General features: G+C 46.8%; 1 protein-coding gene across 1 annotated transcript; it reads left to right on the top strand.

Moving 5' to 3' along the window:
- Window positions 1–1,998: 1,998 nt before the first annotated feature.
- Window positions 1,999–17,763, top strand: CCNB3 (cyclin B3). The gene is made up of 12 exons (XM_075573026.1): window positions 1,999–2,371; window positions 8,524–8,634; window positions 9,107–9,190; window positions 9,925–10,043; window positions 10,520–10,628; window positions 12,638–12,739; window positions 12,899–12,991; window positions 15,213–15,350; window positions 15,685–15,840; window positions 16,654–16,803; window positions 16,984–17,114; window positions 17,475–17,763. Exons 2-12 carry the CDS (start codon window positions 8,542–8,544, stop codon window positions 17,542–17,544), a joined length of 1,245 nt encoding a protein of 414 aa, XP_075429141.1. The 5' UTR covers window positions 1,999–2,371; window positions 8,524–8,541; the 3' UTR covers window positions 17,545–17,763.
- The last annotated feature ends 336 nt before the right edge of the window (window positions 17,764–18,099 follow it).

Here is an 18,099-nt window from a genome sequence, read left to right as displayed (position 1 = left end):
TTCCGATGTGTGACGCCACCTTCCGATGTGTGACGCCGCCTTCCGATGTGTGACGCCGCCTTCCGATGTGTGATGCCGCCTTCCAATGAGTGACACTAGTTTCCAATGAGTGACACTAGTTTCCAATGAGTGACACTAGTTTCCAATGAGTTCCCTAGTTTCCTATGAGTGACACTAGTTTCCAATGAGTGACACTAGTTTCCATGAGTGACGCTGCCTTCCAATGAGTGACGCTGCCTTCCAATGAGTGACGCTGCCTTCCAATGAGTGACACTAGTTTCTAATGAGTGATACTAGTTTCCAATGAGTGACACTAGTTTCCAAGGAGTGACACTAGTTTCCAAGGAATGACACTAGTTTCCAAGGAGTGACACTAGTTTCCAAGGAGTGACACTAGTTTCCAAGGAGTGACACTAGTTTCCAAGGAGTGACTCTAGTTTCCAGTGAGTGACACTAGTTTCCAATGAGTGACACTAGTTTCCAATGAGTGGCGCTAGTTTCCAATGAGTGACGCTAGTTTCCAGTGAGTGACACTAGTTTCCAATGAGTGACACTGGTTTCCAAAGAGTGACACTAGTTTCCGATGAGTGACACTAGTTTCCATTGAGTAACGCTAGTTTCCAATGAGTGACACTGGTTTCCAATGAGTGACACTGCCTTCCAATGAGTGACACTGGTTTCCAAGGAGTGACACTAGTTTCCAATGAGTGACACTAGTTTCCAATGAGTTCCCTAGTTTCCTATGAGTGACACTAGTTTCCAATGAGTGACACTAGTTTCCATGAGTGACGCTGCCTTCCAATGAGTGACGCTGCCTTCCAATGAGTGACACTAGTTTCTAATGAGTGATACTAGTTTCCAATGAGTGACACTAGTTTCCAAGGAGTGACACTAGTTTCCAAGGAATGACACTAGTTTCCAATGAGTGACACTAGTTTCCAAGGAGTGACACTAGTTTCCAAGGAGTGACACTAGTTTCCAAGGAGTGACTCTAGTTTCCAGTGAGTGACACTAGTTTCCAATGAGTGACACTAGTTTCCAATGAGTGGCGCTAGTTTCCAATGAGTGACGCTAGTTTCCAGTGAGTGACACTAGTTTCCAATGAGTGACACTGGTTTCCAAAGAGTGACACTAGTTTCCGATGAGTGACACTAGTTTCCATTGAGTAACGCTAGTTTCCAATGAGTGACACTGGTTTCCAATGAGTGACACTGCCTTCCAATGAGTGACACTGGTTTCCAAGGAGTGACACTAGTTTCCAATGAGTGAGACAGGTTTCTAAAGCACGAGACTGCCTTCCAATTGATGGGACTGTCTGCTTATGAGTGAGAATGTTTTCTACTGACTGGGCCTGCCTGTGAGTGAGACGGCGATTCCTGCAGCAAGTGCCATAGGGTGAGTCCCAGCGCGCGGGATCTCCACATAAACGGAGCTGAAATTGCCCCCCTGTCTGACTGATGATGATGCCGATATGTTGAACATTTCGCTGACCTGGATACTCATTTGTTCTTACATGTAAGTTATTTTATTGCCTTATTGTTTATTACATTTACAATTTTTCCTTACCTTGGTGCGCTCCTGTGCTTCTTTTCTTGGTCATTCTGTTCGCCGGCGGGGTCTTCCACCGGAGTTCGTTTTTTGGAGTGAGGGGAGACACTTCAAGCCATAGGAGCAGCAAGAGGAGGGAGAAGAATTAATTTCTGCAACACTAGGAAGCAAGAGCGCGGACTGAACTTTCTTTGACTCCTCTTCCTTAATGTTACTTTTATGTCTGAAGCACTTATTCCCATGATCTGTTATTTATATTATCTGTTATTTATTTGATTACCACGTGTATTACTACTGTGAAGTGCTATGTACATTAATGGTGCTATGTACATTAATGGCGCTATATAAATAAAGACATGCAATACAATCTATACCTTCATGTATAACATATTCAATGATTGAATTGCTTTTGTTATCTATTGCAGTTCTGCCCAGCAAGGGGGGGGGTTGATGACACCACGTGACGTCTCTCACCCCGCTGTCCCTTTAACAGCAGGAAGCTTCCAGACAGGCCTTTAAAAACACAGGACCCCGCCGTCCAATCAGCAAGGGGGCGTAGCGTCACCCCCCTTCCCCGGCTGCTGATTGGCCGCCACCTTCGAATTTCGAACCAAATCTCCCCTGGCAACGGCATTGAGGGCGGCACGCTGATTGGGCCGGCGGCAGACCAATGAGAGAGAGGGCTGGGCGGGCCCGCAATTTTCAAAATTGCTTGAGTGTCCCGGACGAGAATTACCGAGTAGTAAGGAGTATCACCGGGGGACACGGGATCTGAGCAGGGATCGGGCTCCGGAACGTGACCGCATCCCTATAACCGCTGCAGGTATGGGCTATATCGCACTCTATTTAATGATACGGTCCCTATAAGGACTCCACAGCAGGGTCATGTGGTGTCCCCTATACACCCTATTAGTTACGGGTTGGGACAGGACAAAGGCACTCGGGTCTTACCCCTAAGAAGGTACATTTACCCCATATTTAGTTATATGGTCATAAATGTGCCTTGTGCTGTAACAGGCCATATAGGATACCGTATTAGATACTGATTAGGGCCCGTACCTTGGGATAGGGCATAGACACCCGGATCTCACCCCTATAACCACTGCAGGTAGGGCCCATCACCCACTGTTGAATTGTAGGGTTGGTGTAAGAACCCCATAACAGGGAAATTTGGGGATCTCTTACACACCCTATTGCATACTGATTAGGGCAGTACTTTGGGACAGGCAAAAGACACCGACCGGTGTGGCACCCCTTCAAAGGTGCATTTACCCCCTTTTTTCCTGTTCCTGGGATCACAAAAGGAACTTGTCCTAACAGGATCCCATAACAGATGCTATGTTTTATCCACGCCATTAAATATGGATTACATGACTTTGTTACAGAATATAGAAACAATGATCTCACTCTGTCTGATAATAGGTTCACAAAACCTTGCTTGCCATGTAAGGACCCCATAGCAGGCACATGGAAGATCCCTTAACGGGCCTATTAAATACTGCTTACAGGACACTCCAATTTTGTTCCTACAGCCCAGGCATGCAAGTGCATTTATCCCATACCTAATTATAGGGTCTCAAAATGTGCCTGCTCTATTAGGACCCCAGAACAGGGATATGTAGAATCCATTGTACACCCCATTAAATTCTGATTTGTATCTTGGGACATCCCTTAAGACTTCATTAGACCCTGGTTGGGACAGGGTACATACCCCTGATGTCACCCCTGGCTGCATTTACCTCCTCTCTAATAAGGCAATAGGAGAGGGCAATCCGGTTAGGCCTCATAGCAGGAATGAGGGGTCTCTTGACTCAGATGTACTTTGCAACAGGCACTCATATCTCACCCCTATAACACTGCGGGTATGGCCTATTTAATTGTAGGGTTCTTACGGTATGAGGACTCCATAACAGTGGGATCTCTTATACACTGTTAGATACAGATTGGGGCCTGTATCTTGGGACAGGACAACACACATCTTGCCCCTAGGAAGATAGTTACCCCATATTTAGTTATAGTGTCACAACGTGCCTGCCCTGTAAGTACCCCATAACATGGTATATAAGAATCCCACATGACCCTTTTAAAATACTGATGGGGGTCAGTACCTAGGGACAAGACACGTGCACTCTGGCACCTATAGACATTGCAGGTAGGTGCTATCATAGCCTATTTCATTATATGGAATCCTTAGCGGGGACATGTGGGGTTTCTTATCCAGGCAAAAAAGGGGGAAGGGAGACTGATCAACTCTGATCCCCGCACTGATAGGCCAAGGTAATTAATTTAATATTAGTGATAACTGGTGGGTGCAGACTGTGAACTGGGGTTAATATACAGAAAACAAAATGGAGGGAACAAGATTGTGCACTCACAAAGACCTCCCTTTGTTGCACACCACCTGAATCAAAACATAACCTCTAATACAGAAAGGGAATACATAAAACATATATCGCTGTATTTGGAGTGTAAACAGTAATTTTAAAAAATGCATGAGGTGCAACGGCAGTGCTGGCAAGCGTCCTAATGCTATTGGCTGGAATAATGCCCAGGGGAGGAAGCAACTAGCAGGGGTGGTGGTAGTATAATAATACTATCAATATGGGAGATTGGGTGGCAAGGAAACTCCCTGTAGTAAAGCATGTAGTATACTATAAATATGTACTAATCAATCATACATGTGATATAGTGGTGAGTATAGTCACCTGTGAGTATTAGAAGGAAAGATGTAACACACAAAATTCCTCGGTGGGTAGTTGAACCGCCAGGTATTGAGTAGGACCTCTTAAATATATAATAATATACAATGTGTGAATAAACAGGAAATATCTACCACAGACAATTCTATGAATATGGGATATAACACTAGTTAGTAGATGACCATAAGTGGCTATATGTGGACAGTACTCAATTAAATGATCGAATACCTGACCATCTGGGCACAGGGCAGCTGGATAACAGTGTTCCTCACTGAATGGGGACACTGAGCTCAGACCAGATGTTAGGCTGAGCTCAGACAGAACGCGATGCGGCGTGCGCTCGTCCGTCGCAAATTTGGGTTGTGCGGTGGGAGATTTCAAACTGAAAACTCCACCGGCGGCAAAGTGCAGCGTTGTCGCTGCGACATTTTGCGGACACAACCCAAATTGAAATTTGGGGCTACAGTCGCGTGACGCGAGCTGGTTCAGCCAATAAAGGCGAACCATCTCCGTGACGCGTTCGTTACACGCCCCCAAACACCGCGACCTGACTCCTGCAGTTTGAGCAGAGATCGCTGGGCTGCAGGAGCGAGCGGCGGAGGCGCGAACGCTAGCAAGCAGACGTAGCGCCCTGTCTGAGCTAGCCCTTAGAGTACAATAATGTATCTAAACTTGCCAGGTAAACTGATACAATGGAGCCAAGATCCCACAGTAGCTGCCAACCCCCCCCCCTCCCCAAGACTCAATATGGTTGGTGAGAAGTGTAGATATTAAAGTAGAAAACCTGACTGAATATCACTATTGCTAATCTCAAATAAATCGTAGAGGCCGCCGTTACGCACTATAATAGACCCATAGCTGTGTCTGGAGACGTAATTTCCCTCCAAACTATGAAGCTTCGCATGGGGCAACCCCCCCACCCCTAAGGCCCGGGCCTTGGGGCCTTCGCCCACGCAGAGGCTGTGATGTCACTCGCGTGAAGCGGGTGCTTTCCCGGTCCATAGTGGGGGGGCGTCACGGAGCTGGTTTGCCCTCATTGGGCGAACCGCTCAAGTGACCTGCGTGACAACTGATTTTCTTGGCGCGACACGTGCCCCCTCCCTGCGCCCGCGTGGTCTATGGGCGCGATAAATGCCTTAAGGCATTCTGATCGCGCCCTGTGCGGACGCCTCAGCGCGGTCTCCCACACCATGGACTCGGCCTAAGGCTGCGATTTATACAGAAAACCGCCCGTAGTGACAACGCAGCGCCAAAATTTTTTTGAAAAAGCGTCAACTGTCTCCCACTTTGCAGCAGCGAGCGGGGAGACAGTTGAATTTGGTATAAGCAGTGATCTCGTTTGCATGACACTTGTTTTTGCGCCGCATGGTGTCGCTACGGGAGCCACCACGGGCGTTTTTTGGTATAATCACAGCCTAACTCCTCTGCAGGTTGCCCCTCTGCTTATAGCGCTTAAAGCGAAATCCTACTATTTATTGAGATTAATAATAGGGATGGTCAGTCAGGTTTTCTACTTTAAATATATCTACACTACTGCTCCCCCCACGCCTGCCTGCCATCTCTTCCTCTGTAAATGGTGTTTAACCTTCTGATTTAATACTGACTAACCATAAAACTCGCCTCATAAATCAAGCATCCCAGTAGCCTGCACTCATGGCCACCGTCCCACACCCACAGTCACTCCTACCACCCATTGTGGCGCTTATAGTGCCGATGTCGCGGCAAAACGAATGTATTGCCGACGTCGCGTGCGCTACTAGTAAGTGACACGTGGCGGCACAAAATTTGGAAGCCGGTCAAATTTGATTTTTCAGAGGCTGCCGCCACATGTGACGGCCTCTGAACCAATCAATGGCCAGGTCGCTTGCGACGTCGCTGCAAAGCGAAATACAACTTTCGCGTGTGGCGACGGGTGACACGGCCTTACATTCCCAACATACCACTTAGATTGTAAGCTCTTCAGGGCAGGGATTTCCTTTCCTATTGTCTGATTTGCTGCGCTTATTGTATTATAATTCCTGTATACTTTGTGACGCGCAGAGTACACTTTTGGCGCTATATAAATAAAGACATACAATACACTACTCACCTACCATATTGACTTTGAGTTTCGGGGGATGGGTGGGGGTCAGCTACTGTGGGAACTTGGCTCCGTTGTATCAGTTTACCTGGCAGTTTAGATACATTATTTTACTCTCTAACATCTGGTCTGAGCTCAGTGTCCCCATTCAGTGAGGAACACTGTTATCCAGCTGCCCTGTGCCCAGATGGTCAGGTATTCGATCATTTAATTGAGTACTGTCCACATATAGCCACTTATGGTCACCTACTAACTAGTGTTATATCCCATATTCATAGAATTGTCTGTGGTAGATATTTCATGTTTATTCACACATTGTATATTATTATATATTTAAGAGGTCCTACTCAATACCTGGCGGTTCAACTACCCCACCGAGGAATTTTGTGTGTTACATCTTTCCTTCTAATACTCACAGTGACTATACTCACCACTATATCACATGTATGATTGATTAGTACATATTTATAGTATACTACATGCTTTACTACAGGGAGTTTCCTTGCCACCCAATCTCCCATATTGATAGTATTATTATACTACCACCACCCCTGCTAGTTGTTTCCTCCCCTGGGCATTTTTCCAGCCAATAGCATTAGGACGCTTGCCAGTGCTGCCGTTGCACCTCATGCATTTTTTTAATGGCTGCATACACTCCAAATACAGCGATATGTGTTTTCTGTATTAGAGGTTCAGTTTTAATTCAGGTGCTGTGCAACAAAGGGAGGTCTTTGCGAGGGCACAATCTTATGCCCTCCATTTTGTTTTTTGGGTTTCTTATCCACCCCATTACATACTGATTTATAGGACTTTGGATGGGCTATTGACAGGTGCTTGGCTAGCGCCCCCCTTCTCTCCCTCCCCCCCCCCGCGTCTGCGGCCCTGCTGACCGCCTCTCGGAGGAGGGTGAGGGTACACGGCAGCGAGCCGAGGAGGAGTAACGAGTTGCATGGAGGCAGAGCGGGACAGCCGGAGAGGAGCGCAGCCCTGCAGTCCCACCCGGAAGTCTTTCTTACTTCCGGTGTCTATGCTGCTACAGCGCGCTCTTCTCCCCCCTTCCCCCCTCCCCCATATGGCATGGGTTACCAGTTGTCAGACTGATCACCCAAACATAGGGCACGCCCGGCCTATAATGGCCTTAGTTACTAATCCTTTCACTCACCCCATAAAATAATAGTTGGGGACAGGTTGCTGACACAGTCTAGCCACCCACACCCTAATATTCCTACAGGTGGGTGCCGTTTCCCAGTCTTTTTTAAATAGGGTCTCAAGTGGTGCTCCCCTATAAAAATCCCCATAACGGATATTTTTAGGATCCAGTCACTCAACCCCATATAGACCCTGCCTGGGTTTACAGATTTCATCCTACATTAAAGGATGTCCCAACCCAAAGTAGAGCGAGTTCAGACTTCTAAGTCTACTACATTTTAGGATAAAGACATCTTGTCCACTCCTCTAGGGCTCGACTTGTCCCATGTTCTTTTAGAGTTCAAGGCTCATTCAACTGATCACATTAACTCTTTATCCCCTAATAGGACAGTAGGCTCAGCTGGGCGAACTCCCTGCCCTACATACAACCCAATGTGCGGTCCTTGGTCCCTAAAAACAAGCTGTATGGTTCTTGCTCTGAAGATTGTAGGAGTCTTTTTAAAAGGTTAAAAGATTATTGAAAACTGGGTTATTGTTAGGGAACAGTTGTCGGTCTTAAATTCCCCAGCCTGGAAAATCTTAAATGTCGTAATAATTAGCAGGGTTTTCCAATAATGGGATATATGGAACACATCCTATGTACACTACAGCACCGTATACGAACACCCTGGCAAAGTGTGTGTACCTACCTATGAATGGGGACAGTCTGCATTCAATTGGGTAAATTGTAGGGCATTTTTGGATTTCACCCTAGAATTGAATTCTATGCAGCACACGTCAGTGTAGCGTTGTTGTTAATGTTCTGTTATACAGGGTGGGTGCAGGAAACTCCACTACAGAGAGAGAATACTCTGGGATACTTTAGGGCGGAGTATTATCTTTTAGAGGGAGCACACTTTGGCTCTAAATGTACCATCAAAACATTGTATTGCAAAGTCCCATACAGCCCACTATAAAAACATTTTCTTGGGTCTAAAGATGCCCACTATTGGGATTTCCTAAAATGCTTAATAACCCTCTTCTTCCCCGCTCTCTCCCTTGTTCCAGGCCTTTCCCTTTCCCACCATGATGCCCTCCATGCGCCAGACGCGTCCAGTGGCCTCCAAGCTTCCTCGCCCCGGAAGGGCGATTGCAGTGGAGAACACGCGGCCTGAAAAGGTGAGGTCTCCTGTGTATGGAGAGCCGAGGGCGGACATCATTTGTGTGATGTCATTGGGAAGCTATCTTGGCTGTGTGAGGTTGCAAGGCGGCCATCTTGGCTGGAATGTCATTATGACCCAATCTTGGGTGTGGGCTGTCACAATACATCTCTTTGTCTTATGACATTAAGAAACCATCTTGGGTGTTTGAGCTCACTGGGTAGCCATTTTGAATGTCTGATATCACGGGGTGGCCAACCTAAGTGTGTAAGATCATAGGGGGCCAACTTGGACCTTTGGATCCTTAAGCATATTGAGATCATGTGGTGGCCATCTTGGATGTGATATCGGGGGGGGGGGGTGGATGTTTTGGGTATCATTAACGGACCATCTTGTTTTCTATTGACCTAAAATGCTGGGAGCCGATACTACACTTCAAAGACCAGCGTCTAACTGTGCATAACGTTTTCTTGTTGTTTTTTGTGGCGAAGGAAGAGGGTCTCCAGACCAAACGCTCCCCGTCCTCCCCGCAGGGGGGCCCCAAGAAAAGATCTGCGTTCGGGGACATTACCAATGTGAGTATGCAGTGGGCGCTTTAAAGATGGTGGGCAGGTGTTCTGACTTAAGCCTGAAGACACTCTTCAGTCTTATTCACAGTGGCCTCTTCATATAGCAGGGCATCAAATTATTATTTATGCCTCATATATGATCTACCACTTATAACACAGATATTAAAGTTATTTAATAGGCTTTTTATATAGGGCCAAGCTCTGAACTCCCCTATTTGTAAATGCAGCAGAGGTCAAAAACCATATAGGGGATAGAATTTCTAACCTGAGGAGCTTGCAATTTTTAAATGGCAAAAATATCCCTCTTGGGCACATTCACATGTCTCAGGCAGGTCTGTAACCCTGCCCTTCCCCATTATCTCTTGGCATGCAATGCTTCCACTGCAGCCAGGGATTCTGGGTAATGACATGCAAATGAGCACACCGGCCCCTTTTGCTTCGAATCCATTTGAACACAGAGCCCTGTAAGCTTATTCTTGCCGCATTGCACAGCCTGGGTTAAAGCCGTGCAGAGCCCGTAACCCTACTCACAGAGACAGCTGTTTCGACTTTTTTTTGGTCTCCTCAGTGTAACTCTAGTTATACTACCCACCACAATTTTAAATACAAAGCGTGTTCAAAGTGACCCACATAAAAAGATTTAGGCAATATGGGTGCAGAGGCAGTGTCTGGGTCCCACCCCAGGGGTGGCTGCATGCGTGCCCTCTGGCAGCAAATCTAACCGCCTTTGTTTTCCGCAGGCCCACAAGAATAAGCAGTTGCTGCAGAAGAAGAAAGAGGTGTTAAAAGTCCCAGTGAAGAAGCCCAAGCCGGTCCAAACTGGCGGAGTCACGAAAAATAACGAGATCAACCTCAAGAAGTGAGTTGTGGTCCCTGTTCCCTGGTCATTTTTTTGCATGTGGGGCCAGTGGAACTTCTCTCGAGGGATAAAGAAAGATGTCTCCCACACACAGGGTTCCCACATGTTAAGGCTACATCCATAGTGCAGGAGACGGCGTGGGCTATGTAGCTCGCACCGAAACAAACACTAGGACGCCAATGTATTTGTGCATAGCGAGCGCACATGCGCTACAAACATGTTTGTATTTCCCGTGCGACGGCCGGGTAACGTGAGCTGTTTGTCCAATGACGGCGAGCCGAGGAGCGTGAAGCTTGCTCGTACTACTATGGCCATAACCTAAGGCCAAGTCTCACGTACAAGCAGTGACCTAATGACCGTGACCTGTTTTTAATGAGTTGCATTTTCAGTCCCATGTAGCAGCAAAGTGGCCTAATGACCGTGACCTTGGTATATGGTCAGTCCCACCCTTTAAAAAAAAATCTCCCTTTTCCCAGAACCTTGAAGAAAATCACCGCAGATGAGCTGGTCTCTGAACTGGTGAAACCAGAGAACGAGGAAGATAAGACATCTCCACCGACAGAAGAGAGAACCTGCGTGGCACAGGTATCTGCATCCCCTGGTTATGTGCACCGTATACATGTCACGGACATTATAACCTACAAAATGTACCTTATTCTTTCTTTTTATTAGGTCAACATATCCAGCTTACAATGTTCTTGTGCATAAGCTCTCGAGTCTGCAGATGTCTTCATCAGGCGTGATCTCTGGAAATGGGAGACTGAAGTACATGGCACATGAGGTTCATCCCAGTAGGGTCATTCATCAGAATGAGGTGTTGAGAAGTTTATCATGCTGGGATATTGTCTTCTGTTGTATTAATCTTGGATGAAAGTGTAGACTCCTTCGCTGGCGTGTGCTTTACTGCCTACAGCAGAAGCAAGTGGAAGGTGTCTACAGCCAGAGTCACACACACCTATCTGTTTACACCCCACAGGGCAATGCCTCTGCCCCAGGATCTTCTCTAAACCTAGTCAATGGATGTATACAACCGAGGACAATGCTAATCTTCTCAACATCTCTGTCACAGATGACCACCCCTGCGGTGATAGACCTCATGTGCTATGTATTTAAGCCGCCCATCTCCACTGAGATCTGCTGAAGACCGTCTCAAAAGCTTGTGCACAAGAATATCTTGTAAGGTAGATGTGTTGCATTAAAGGGTATCGCAAGCGACACTTCTAATGAACAAGGAAAACCTAGAAAAAGCACTATGTAATCTATAAGGGAAATATAGAACAATGTTTAATTTTAAAGTTTGTTAATTGTGTTGGATAATTCAATGTACCCCATAAAAGAAACTTGTGCATGTGTACATAAAACTCGAAACAATTCAAGATTTAATATGAAATAAGAGCAGACAAAATGTTTAGCCACGTGTATGTGCAAAAGTACTTGCAGAATATATGAAGTGTCTCCAAACCCCAGGCGAGCGAAGGTGGATGCCACGAGAGAGAAAAATCTACATAGTGCAAAATAGCTATAAACAGTGAAAAATAAATAATGAGGGGGCTCCCAAGTTCCTACTCGCAATAGAGTAGAGATATGGAAGCAGTGATCCAACCAGTGGTGGTGATGTTCCTGGATGGTCCAGGTAGTGAATTCAGCCGTCTCGGGCGAAGAGAGAGAGAACCATAGTGCAGGTCACATACAGTATTTATAAGACACGGAAAACTCACAAATGGAGGCTTGCAATAAAAAGGAATATAATAAGCAGGATAAATAATGGTGTCGGGTAAGTCGCGATCTCACCGCTCCACCATCATGTCGCCCATGCCATCTTCTTGGCATCGTGGATCCAACGGTGCAGTATTAATTATACAAGTCCGGCGTAAAAGGTCCGTATTGCACTCGCTGCCACGTGCTAAAAATCCAGCTCTGCGGATATCGGCTGGTAAGGGGGTCCGGTCCCAACGTGCTCTCTCCGCTTCCCAGATGTGCCGGCGTTTGCCACGTGTTCCTTAGCCTGGGTACGCGCTCGCGCCACCCCCCTCAGCGTCACTGGCACGGAAATCGCAACTAATCACAAGCCTCCCCTCGTTTCATAGCACTTTGTCGGGGGGGGGAGAGAGTGCTAGAAAACGCGTTGGGCGGCTTGTGATTGGTGTGATGTCTGTGCTTGTGATGTTGCAAGGGTGGAGCGGGTAAGGAACTTGTGGCAAACACTGGAGCCTGGGGAAGCACAGAGAACAGCCTGGGACACGTATCGGCGCGTATCCATTGACCTTAGCATGTGGCAGTGAGTGTAATATTTACAACTGACTCTGTGTATAATACATTGTACTTCACTATTGGATCCCCCGGGCACTATCTGCTTTATATTTTGAAAGGACTTCTAATGAACATTCTGCCCCGTATAATGACGCATGCTGTTCGAGGCAGGGAATCCTTTTCCTGTCACTTTTTGTCAGAAGGGCTTATTCCCATTATTTGTTATAATATTATGTTGTCTATTACTGCAGTGAAGCCCTATATAAATAAAGATATGCATACATCCACTGAACACGCACTGTATAATGATCTAAAGTATATCTGTACGCTTTCAACCTTTCCAGCTACCCACTGGCATTGAGGACATAGATAAAGAGTCTGCAGAGGACCCGTTTGTCAGCTCTGAATACGCAAAGGACATTTTCACCTATATGAAGGCGAGAGAGGTACGCTGCTCAGATTAATGACTTTGCTGCCAGAAGCAACAAGGTCCTGTTTAATGAAGGCAATGAGGTTGTTAAATTGTTTACCTACGTTGTTTTGGGGCAGGCGGTGTGGGGTGGCAACTTGACCCTGGGATAATATTTGGTCTGTCTCTCTTGTAGGAGAAATTCCTGCTCCCTAATTATATGGAGACGCAGAATGACCTCAGCAAGGACATGCGAGCGATCCTAGTCGATTGGATGGTAGAAGTGCAGGTGAGGCCAGAGTTGGGAAGACCTCTTCTCGGCCACAAGGGCCTGCAAATATGTATGGTATAAACAAACAAACTGCTTCTTGCCCTCCTACCCCCTCTCCTCCGAGGAGTGCATGCAATCACATGAAGTTGGCAATCTGCAGAGAAATTCTCTCTCCTTCCTAATTCTCCTACCTTTTTTGGCTTCTCTTTTCCAGGCACTAAGGCAGCTGTCTTGGCTGCTCTTAACCTCCACCTCATTGCCTCCTATCTCGTTAAACCTCTTGCTTCTACCCTGATCCTCATTCATCTTTTTAGGTCCTCTCTTTGCTCTGGTTCGTTTGTGTGTTCTTCTCAAATCTATTCTCATGACATTACCTCCCCCTCTAACGATCTCGGCCTCTTGCCTTTGGCCTCTAAACTTCTAGAATGCCTTTTAGTTTCTTTACGCTACTTCATTTAAAAAAATGTTATTTTTAAATTCCCATAGCTTACTAGACCCTCTTCAATCAGGCTTCCACCCCTCCTACTCGACTGACACCGCACTCGCCCAAGTAACTAATGACCTCCATATTGACAAACTTCTGCTTTCTCTTGACGTCCCCTTTGCTTTCTAAGCTGCTGACCACCTCCCCTGCCCATTCTTCTTCTCTCCGTGTCCGTGACACTGCCCTCGTGTTTCTCCTCTCTGCTACGTAGTGTATTTTGCCCACTTCTCCACCTCCTATGGATCTCCGTTGCGGTATCTCAGGGCTCTGTTTTAGGTCCCCTATTCTTTCTATATAGTCTCTTGCTGAGTGACCTCATAACTTCTTTGGATTCTGCTGATGACACCCGAGTACAGTTATCTGCTCATGACCTCACACTTGCAGTTCACTCACAAATCAGCGGGCCTATCCGCAAACAGTGCCTGGATGGCCCTTCGTCGCCTCAAACTTATGGTCTAGGACAGAGCTCCTTATACTCCATCCAAAATCAGGCCCCATTGTTTCCTTCATTAGTCGAACACCACTATAGGCATCCTTGGGGATATCCAGGGGTTAAATTCAGCTGCTCCCCTCTCTTATATAAATGCTCCTAGCTCATCAATCAATCTGTAGCGTTGTTGGAATACGCCCTTCCTCTGTTCTACTACCACTAAAACACGAATGCACGCCCTTGTTCTCTCCCGTATGGGTTACTGTAACATTCATTTATCTGGCGTCCCTGCCACACGCCCGTCTCCTTTACAAGCCATTCAGAATTCTGCAGCCCGAATCGTCTCCTCTTCTGGACTCTTATCTGCTTCTGGCTTCCTATTCATTTCCGTATAGATTACAAAATTCTCCTTTTTAAGGCTCTGCACCTCCTTATATCTCCGCTTCGAGCTCTCATTACACGCTTACTCGGCTTGCGCTCTGCCCACGGTTGTGTCGGCTTTGCGTCTTTTATCTATACAGCCCTCTCCCGATTTTTAAATCGTTTCCCCCTAATCTCTCCCTTCCTGTGGAGCGCCTTCACTTTCCACATTCGCCTCCTTTAAAAAAAGCATCCCATTAAATTATCTGCACCTCTACTACAGTCTCCAGGTACTCTCCCTCCCTGACTGCACTTCTAATTCACTTTTACCCCTACGGAGCCTCCCATTAGACCACTTGGATCGGAGGCTTTTCGGAGAAGTCTCCTTTTACCTTCTATTGTCCATTACATTCTGCTCTTTTCACCAGTGTTTTTGTACTTTTGTTTTCCTTGCGTTGTCGTTTTGTAAAGCGCAGTGTACGCTAGCGCTATATAAGTAACCTTGTACCCCGTACACCTGTATATTTGTGTGTATGGATAATATGCACGTGCATAACATATACGCACAGAGATATCTAATGGATGGGTCAAAAAATCATCATGCCCAACACTTTATTAATATTTAAGGAGTAATGAAGGCCTAGTCCTGGAGTGGGCAACTCTAGTCCTCAAGGGCCCCAACAGGCCAATATGCCTGCTTCAGCACAGGTGGCTCAAGTCAAAATGACTGAGCCATCTATGCTGAAGCAGGGATATCTGTAATACCGGTCCTGTTGATGGCTCTTGAGGACTGGAGTTGGCCGACCCCTGGCCTAGTTGGTAGCATGAATCGTACCTAATACCACTGGAAGTACTGAATATTGGTGGTAAGACCCAAAGTGGATTGACACCCCAGGGGAACTGGTTTAAGCCCGGTTTGTACGATACGCTGCATGTGTTCCTCTGACACACAATTCCCCCTGCAGGAGAACTTCGAGTTGAACCACGAGACCCTCTACCTGTCCGTGAAAGTGGTGGATCATTACCTAGCGGCATGTCTGACCAAGAGGGAGAAGCTGCAGCTCATCGGGTCCACGGCCATCTTCATCGCTTCCAAATTTGAGGTGGGGACCAGGGAGTGGGTCACCAATTTAGTGCCAGAGGCTTTATTGTGTCCCTTTTTGTCAACATGCCTGGCATGGTCACAGACAAGGAGGACCTAGGACACATGGAGTCTGTCCCTTCAACCATTGATAAACCGTGTTCCATAGGTCTACCTGTGGTGGCCAGGACAAACGCCATGTCCCTTCTGTCTGTCACCCTGTGGTTGGAGGGACACTAGGTTCCTTCTGCCTGTTGTCACCCTGATACCCCACACCCCCAAGTGAACAGCTTCCAATTGTTGTGATTTGATTGGCTCCTTCACACAATGTCTTCACCCGACTTCCTATCTCCCAGGAGCGCTGCCCGCCTTGCGTAGACGACTTCCTGTACATCTGCGACGATGCATACATGAGACAGGAGCTCGTCACCATGGAGATGGAGATCCTGCGCAAGCTGGACTTTGACATAAACATCCCGGTCCCATACCGCTTCCTGCGCCGATACGCCAAGGTAAGAGGCAGCGAGGGCGCCACAGCGCCTCCACCGCCCATGGCCTCTCACTTTTGTGTGGCGGGTCAATTTTTATTTTTTAATTTTTCTTAACCCCCCTTTTTTAGCTGCGTAAATTAATTCGGACTTGAAATATAAATATTGAACTATACATTTGAATGTAGTATACTTAATTATTTCTGTGTAGATAATATATACAAAATAGTGTGAACAGTTTTATAAAATGTTTATGGTTCATATTTCTACATGTATATATTTTATACATTGTGCAATGTAGTATCATAGGATATGCTGTATCAAAAAAGGAGGTGGGGTGTATACGTATTACCTCCTGTGGGGGTCTTCCCATAAGGCGGTGATTATACCAAAAGCGGGCGCCATCGCACTGCACGGCTCAAATTGCAACAATGCCATTAAAGTGTACATACCTAGCGCGCCGCTTGGAACTGCAGACAGGAGAACAGACTTGGGATTTAGTTTTTCTTCCGGCGACGGAAGCGTCACGTGAGCGGTTCAGCCAATGAGGGCGACCTGCTCACGGTCACGCCTCCCTGTCTCCTCGGCTGCCTCCCTGTCTCCTCGGCTGCCTCCTGCATGCAGTGCACATGCCGCTCGGATGCATCGCAATCATGGCGTCACGAGATCGTGTGCGCGCCTAGCCGGAGCTGGTATAATCGTAGCCTATGGTGGGGGGGAGGGGGAATCCGGATCTTTGGAAGTTGTGTGTGTCCCTAATACAAGGGTTCAGAGTTATTTACTGATGTCTCTAATAGAGGAATTAGAACTTGCTTAACCCTTTCTTTCCCCACGTAGTGTGCCCACGCTAACATGGAGACCCTGACGCTCGCCCGCTTTATCTGCGAACGGACCCTGCAGGAGTACGACTTTGTGCAGGAGAGTGCATCCAAGATGGCGGCCAGTTGCCTACTGCTTGCTCTGACAATGAAGGGGCTGCAGGGATGGGTAAATGCCTTGTAACACTTGCATGGTTAACAGAATTACTGACGCATTCCCTCTTTTGGGATAAGAGGGCATCTCGCACATGGGGTTGCTATCAGAGGGAGGTACATTTCTAATATAAGGGGATGTAGGTTGTGTTTCCACTTTCAGATGTGACTGACGCTCTAATTCTGCCCCCCTCAGACTGCCACCCTTCAGCATTACAGCGGTTACCAGGCCTCGGAGCTGCATCCTCTGGTGAAGCGGCTGAATTTCCTGCTCTCGCACCAGCCTGATGAGAAACTGAAAGCCGTGAGGTGCAAATACTCCCACAGGTATGTATTTGTCTTCATCTCCTGTGATCATTGCAGTGCCCATCTATAGCATCCCACTATCTGCACTGGTATCTACAGAGATCATATTTGCGTACAAACGTCTTATCGCATAAATGTTCAATGCAGATAATGGTAAGGTATGGATCATTGTTCAGAACATACTGGTGAGCGATGGGCGTCTTTCTAACCTACCACGTCGGCGCCCTCGTGCATCCTCCCCATATCTCATCTGTCTCATTCTTAGTAGTTTTGGGTCGGTCTCTGGTTCCGGACCTGACACCCATACAGGAGGATTAATTTGCCCCCTTCTGTGCTAAGAGAATAACTTTATTTGTATTTTTAATTTTTTTTTTTTAACAGGGTCTTCTTTGAAGTGGCTAAACTACCCCGATTGGACATGTTGACGTTAGAAGACGCCCTTCGGAGCTAACACCACCCCCCCCAAGGCCAAACTGCTTTGTATATAGACTGTAAATATGTGCACTTTATATTTTAAGGCTTTCCCTTGCCTCCAGTTGTTTTGTGTGTGTGTGTATATAACACTTTTGTTAACACTTTGTATGAGAGCTCCAGATACGACGGAGCACCCAAGCAAAAAAAGAGTGGGGGAAAAAAAGAGAATGTTAATTAAAAAAAAAAGTGTATGAAACGCATGGTTTTGACTCCTTAAATCGACGCTGGTCAATCTGACTTTTAAGCATGCTGCTCTTGCCATCCTAATGCCTTGTTCCCCCTTCCTGGCATTAGATTAAATCTTTCCACTCTTACAAATTGCCTTTTACTTTGTCCAGTCCCCACATTCACTATTGAGATGTGATGGGATCACCTTTATTAAGTCAATTGGGACAGCTGATTTGCAAAAAAGGGTGTCCCTATGGATGAGGCAGAAGGGTGTGGCCTATGGGAACGGCTAATGTGTGAAAGGGTGACCCTATGGATGAGGCAGATGTGTGTAAAGGGGGGAGGTAGGAGGATGAGAAGGGGG

Source organism: Ascaphus truei, chromosome 16, assembly GCF_040206685.1.
Source record: "Ascaphus truei isolate aAscTru1 chromosome 16, aAscTru1.hap1, whole genome shotgun sequence".
Classification (NCBI taxonomy): Eukaryota; Metazoa; Chordata; class Amphibia; order Anura; family Ascaphidae; genus Ascaphus; species Ascaphus truei.
The sequence above is the reverse complement of the archived record's forward strand: the minus strand, read 5'-3'. Positions and strand labels throughout refer to the sequence as shown.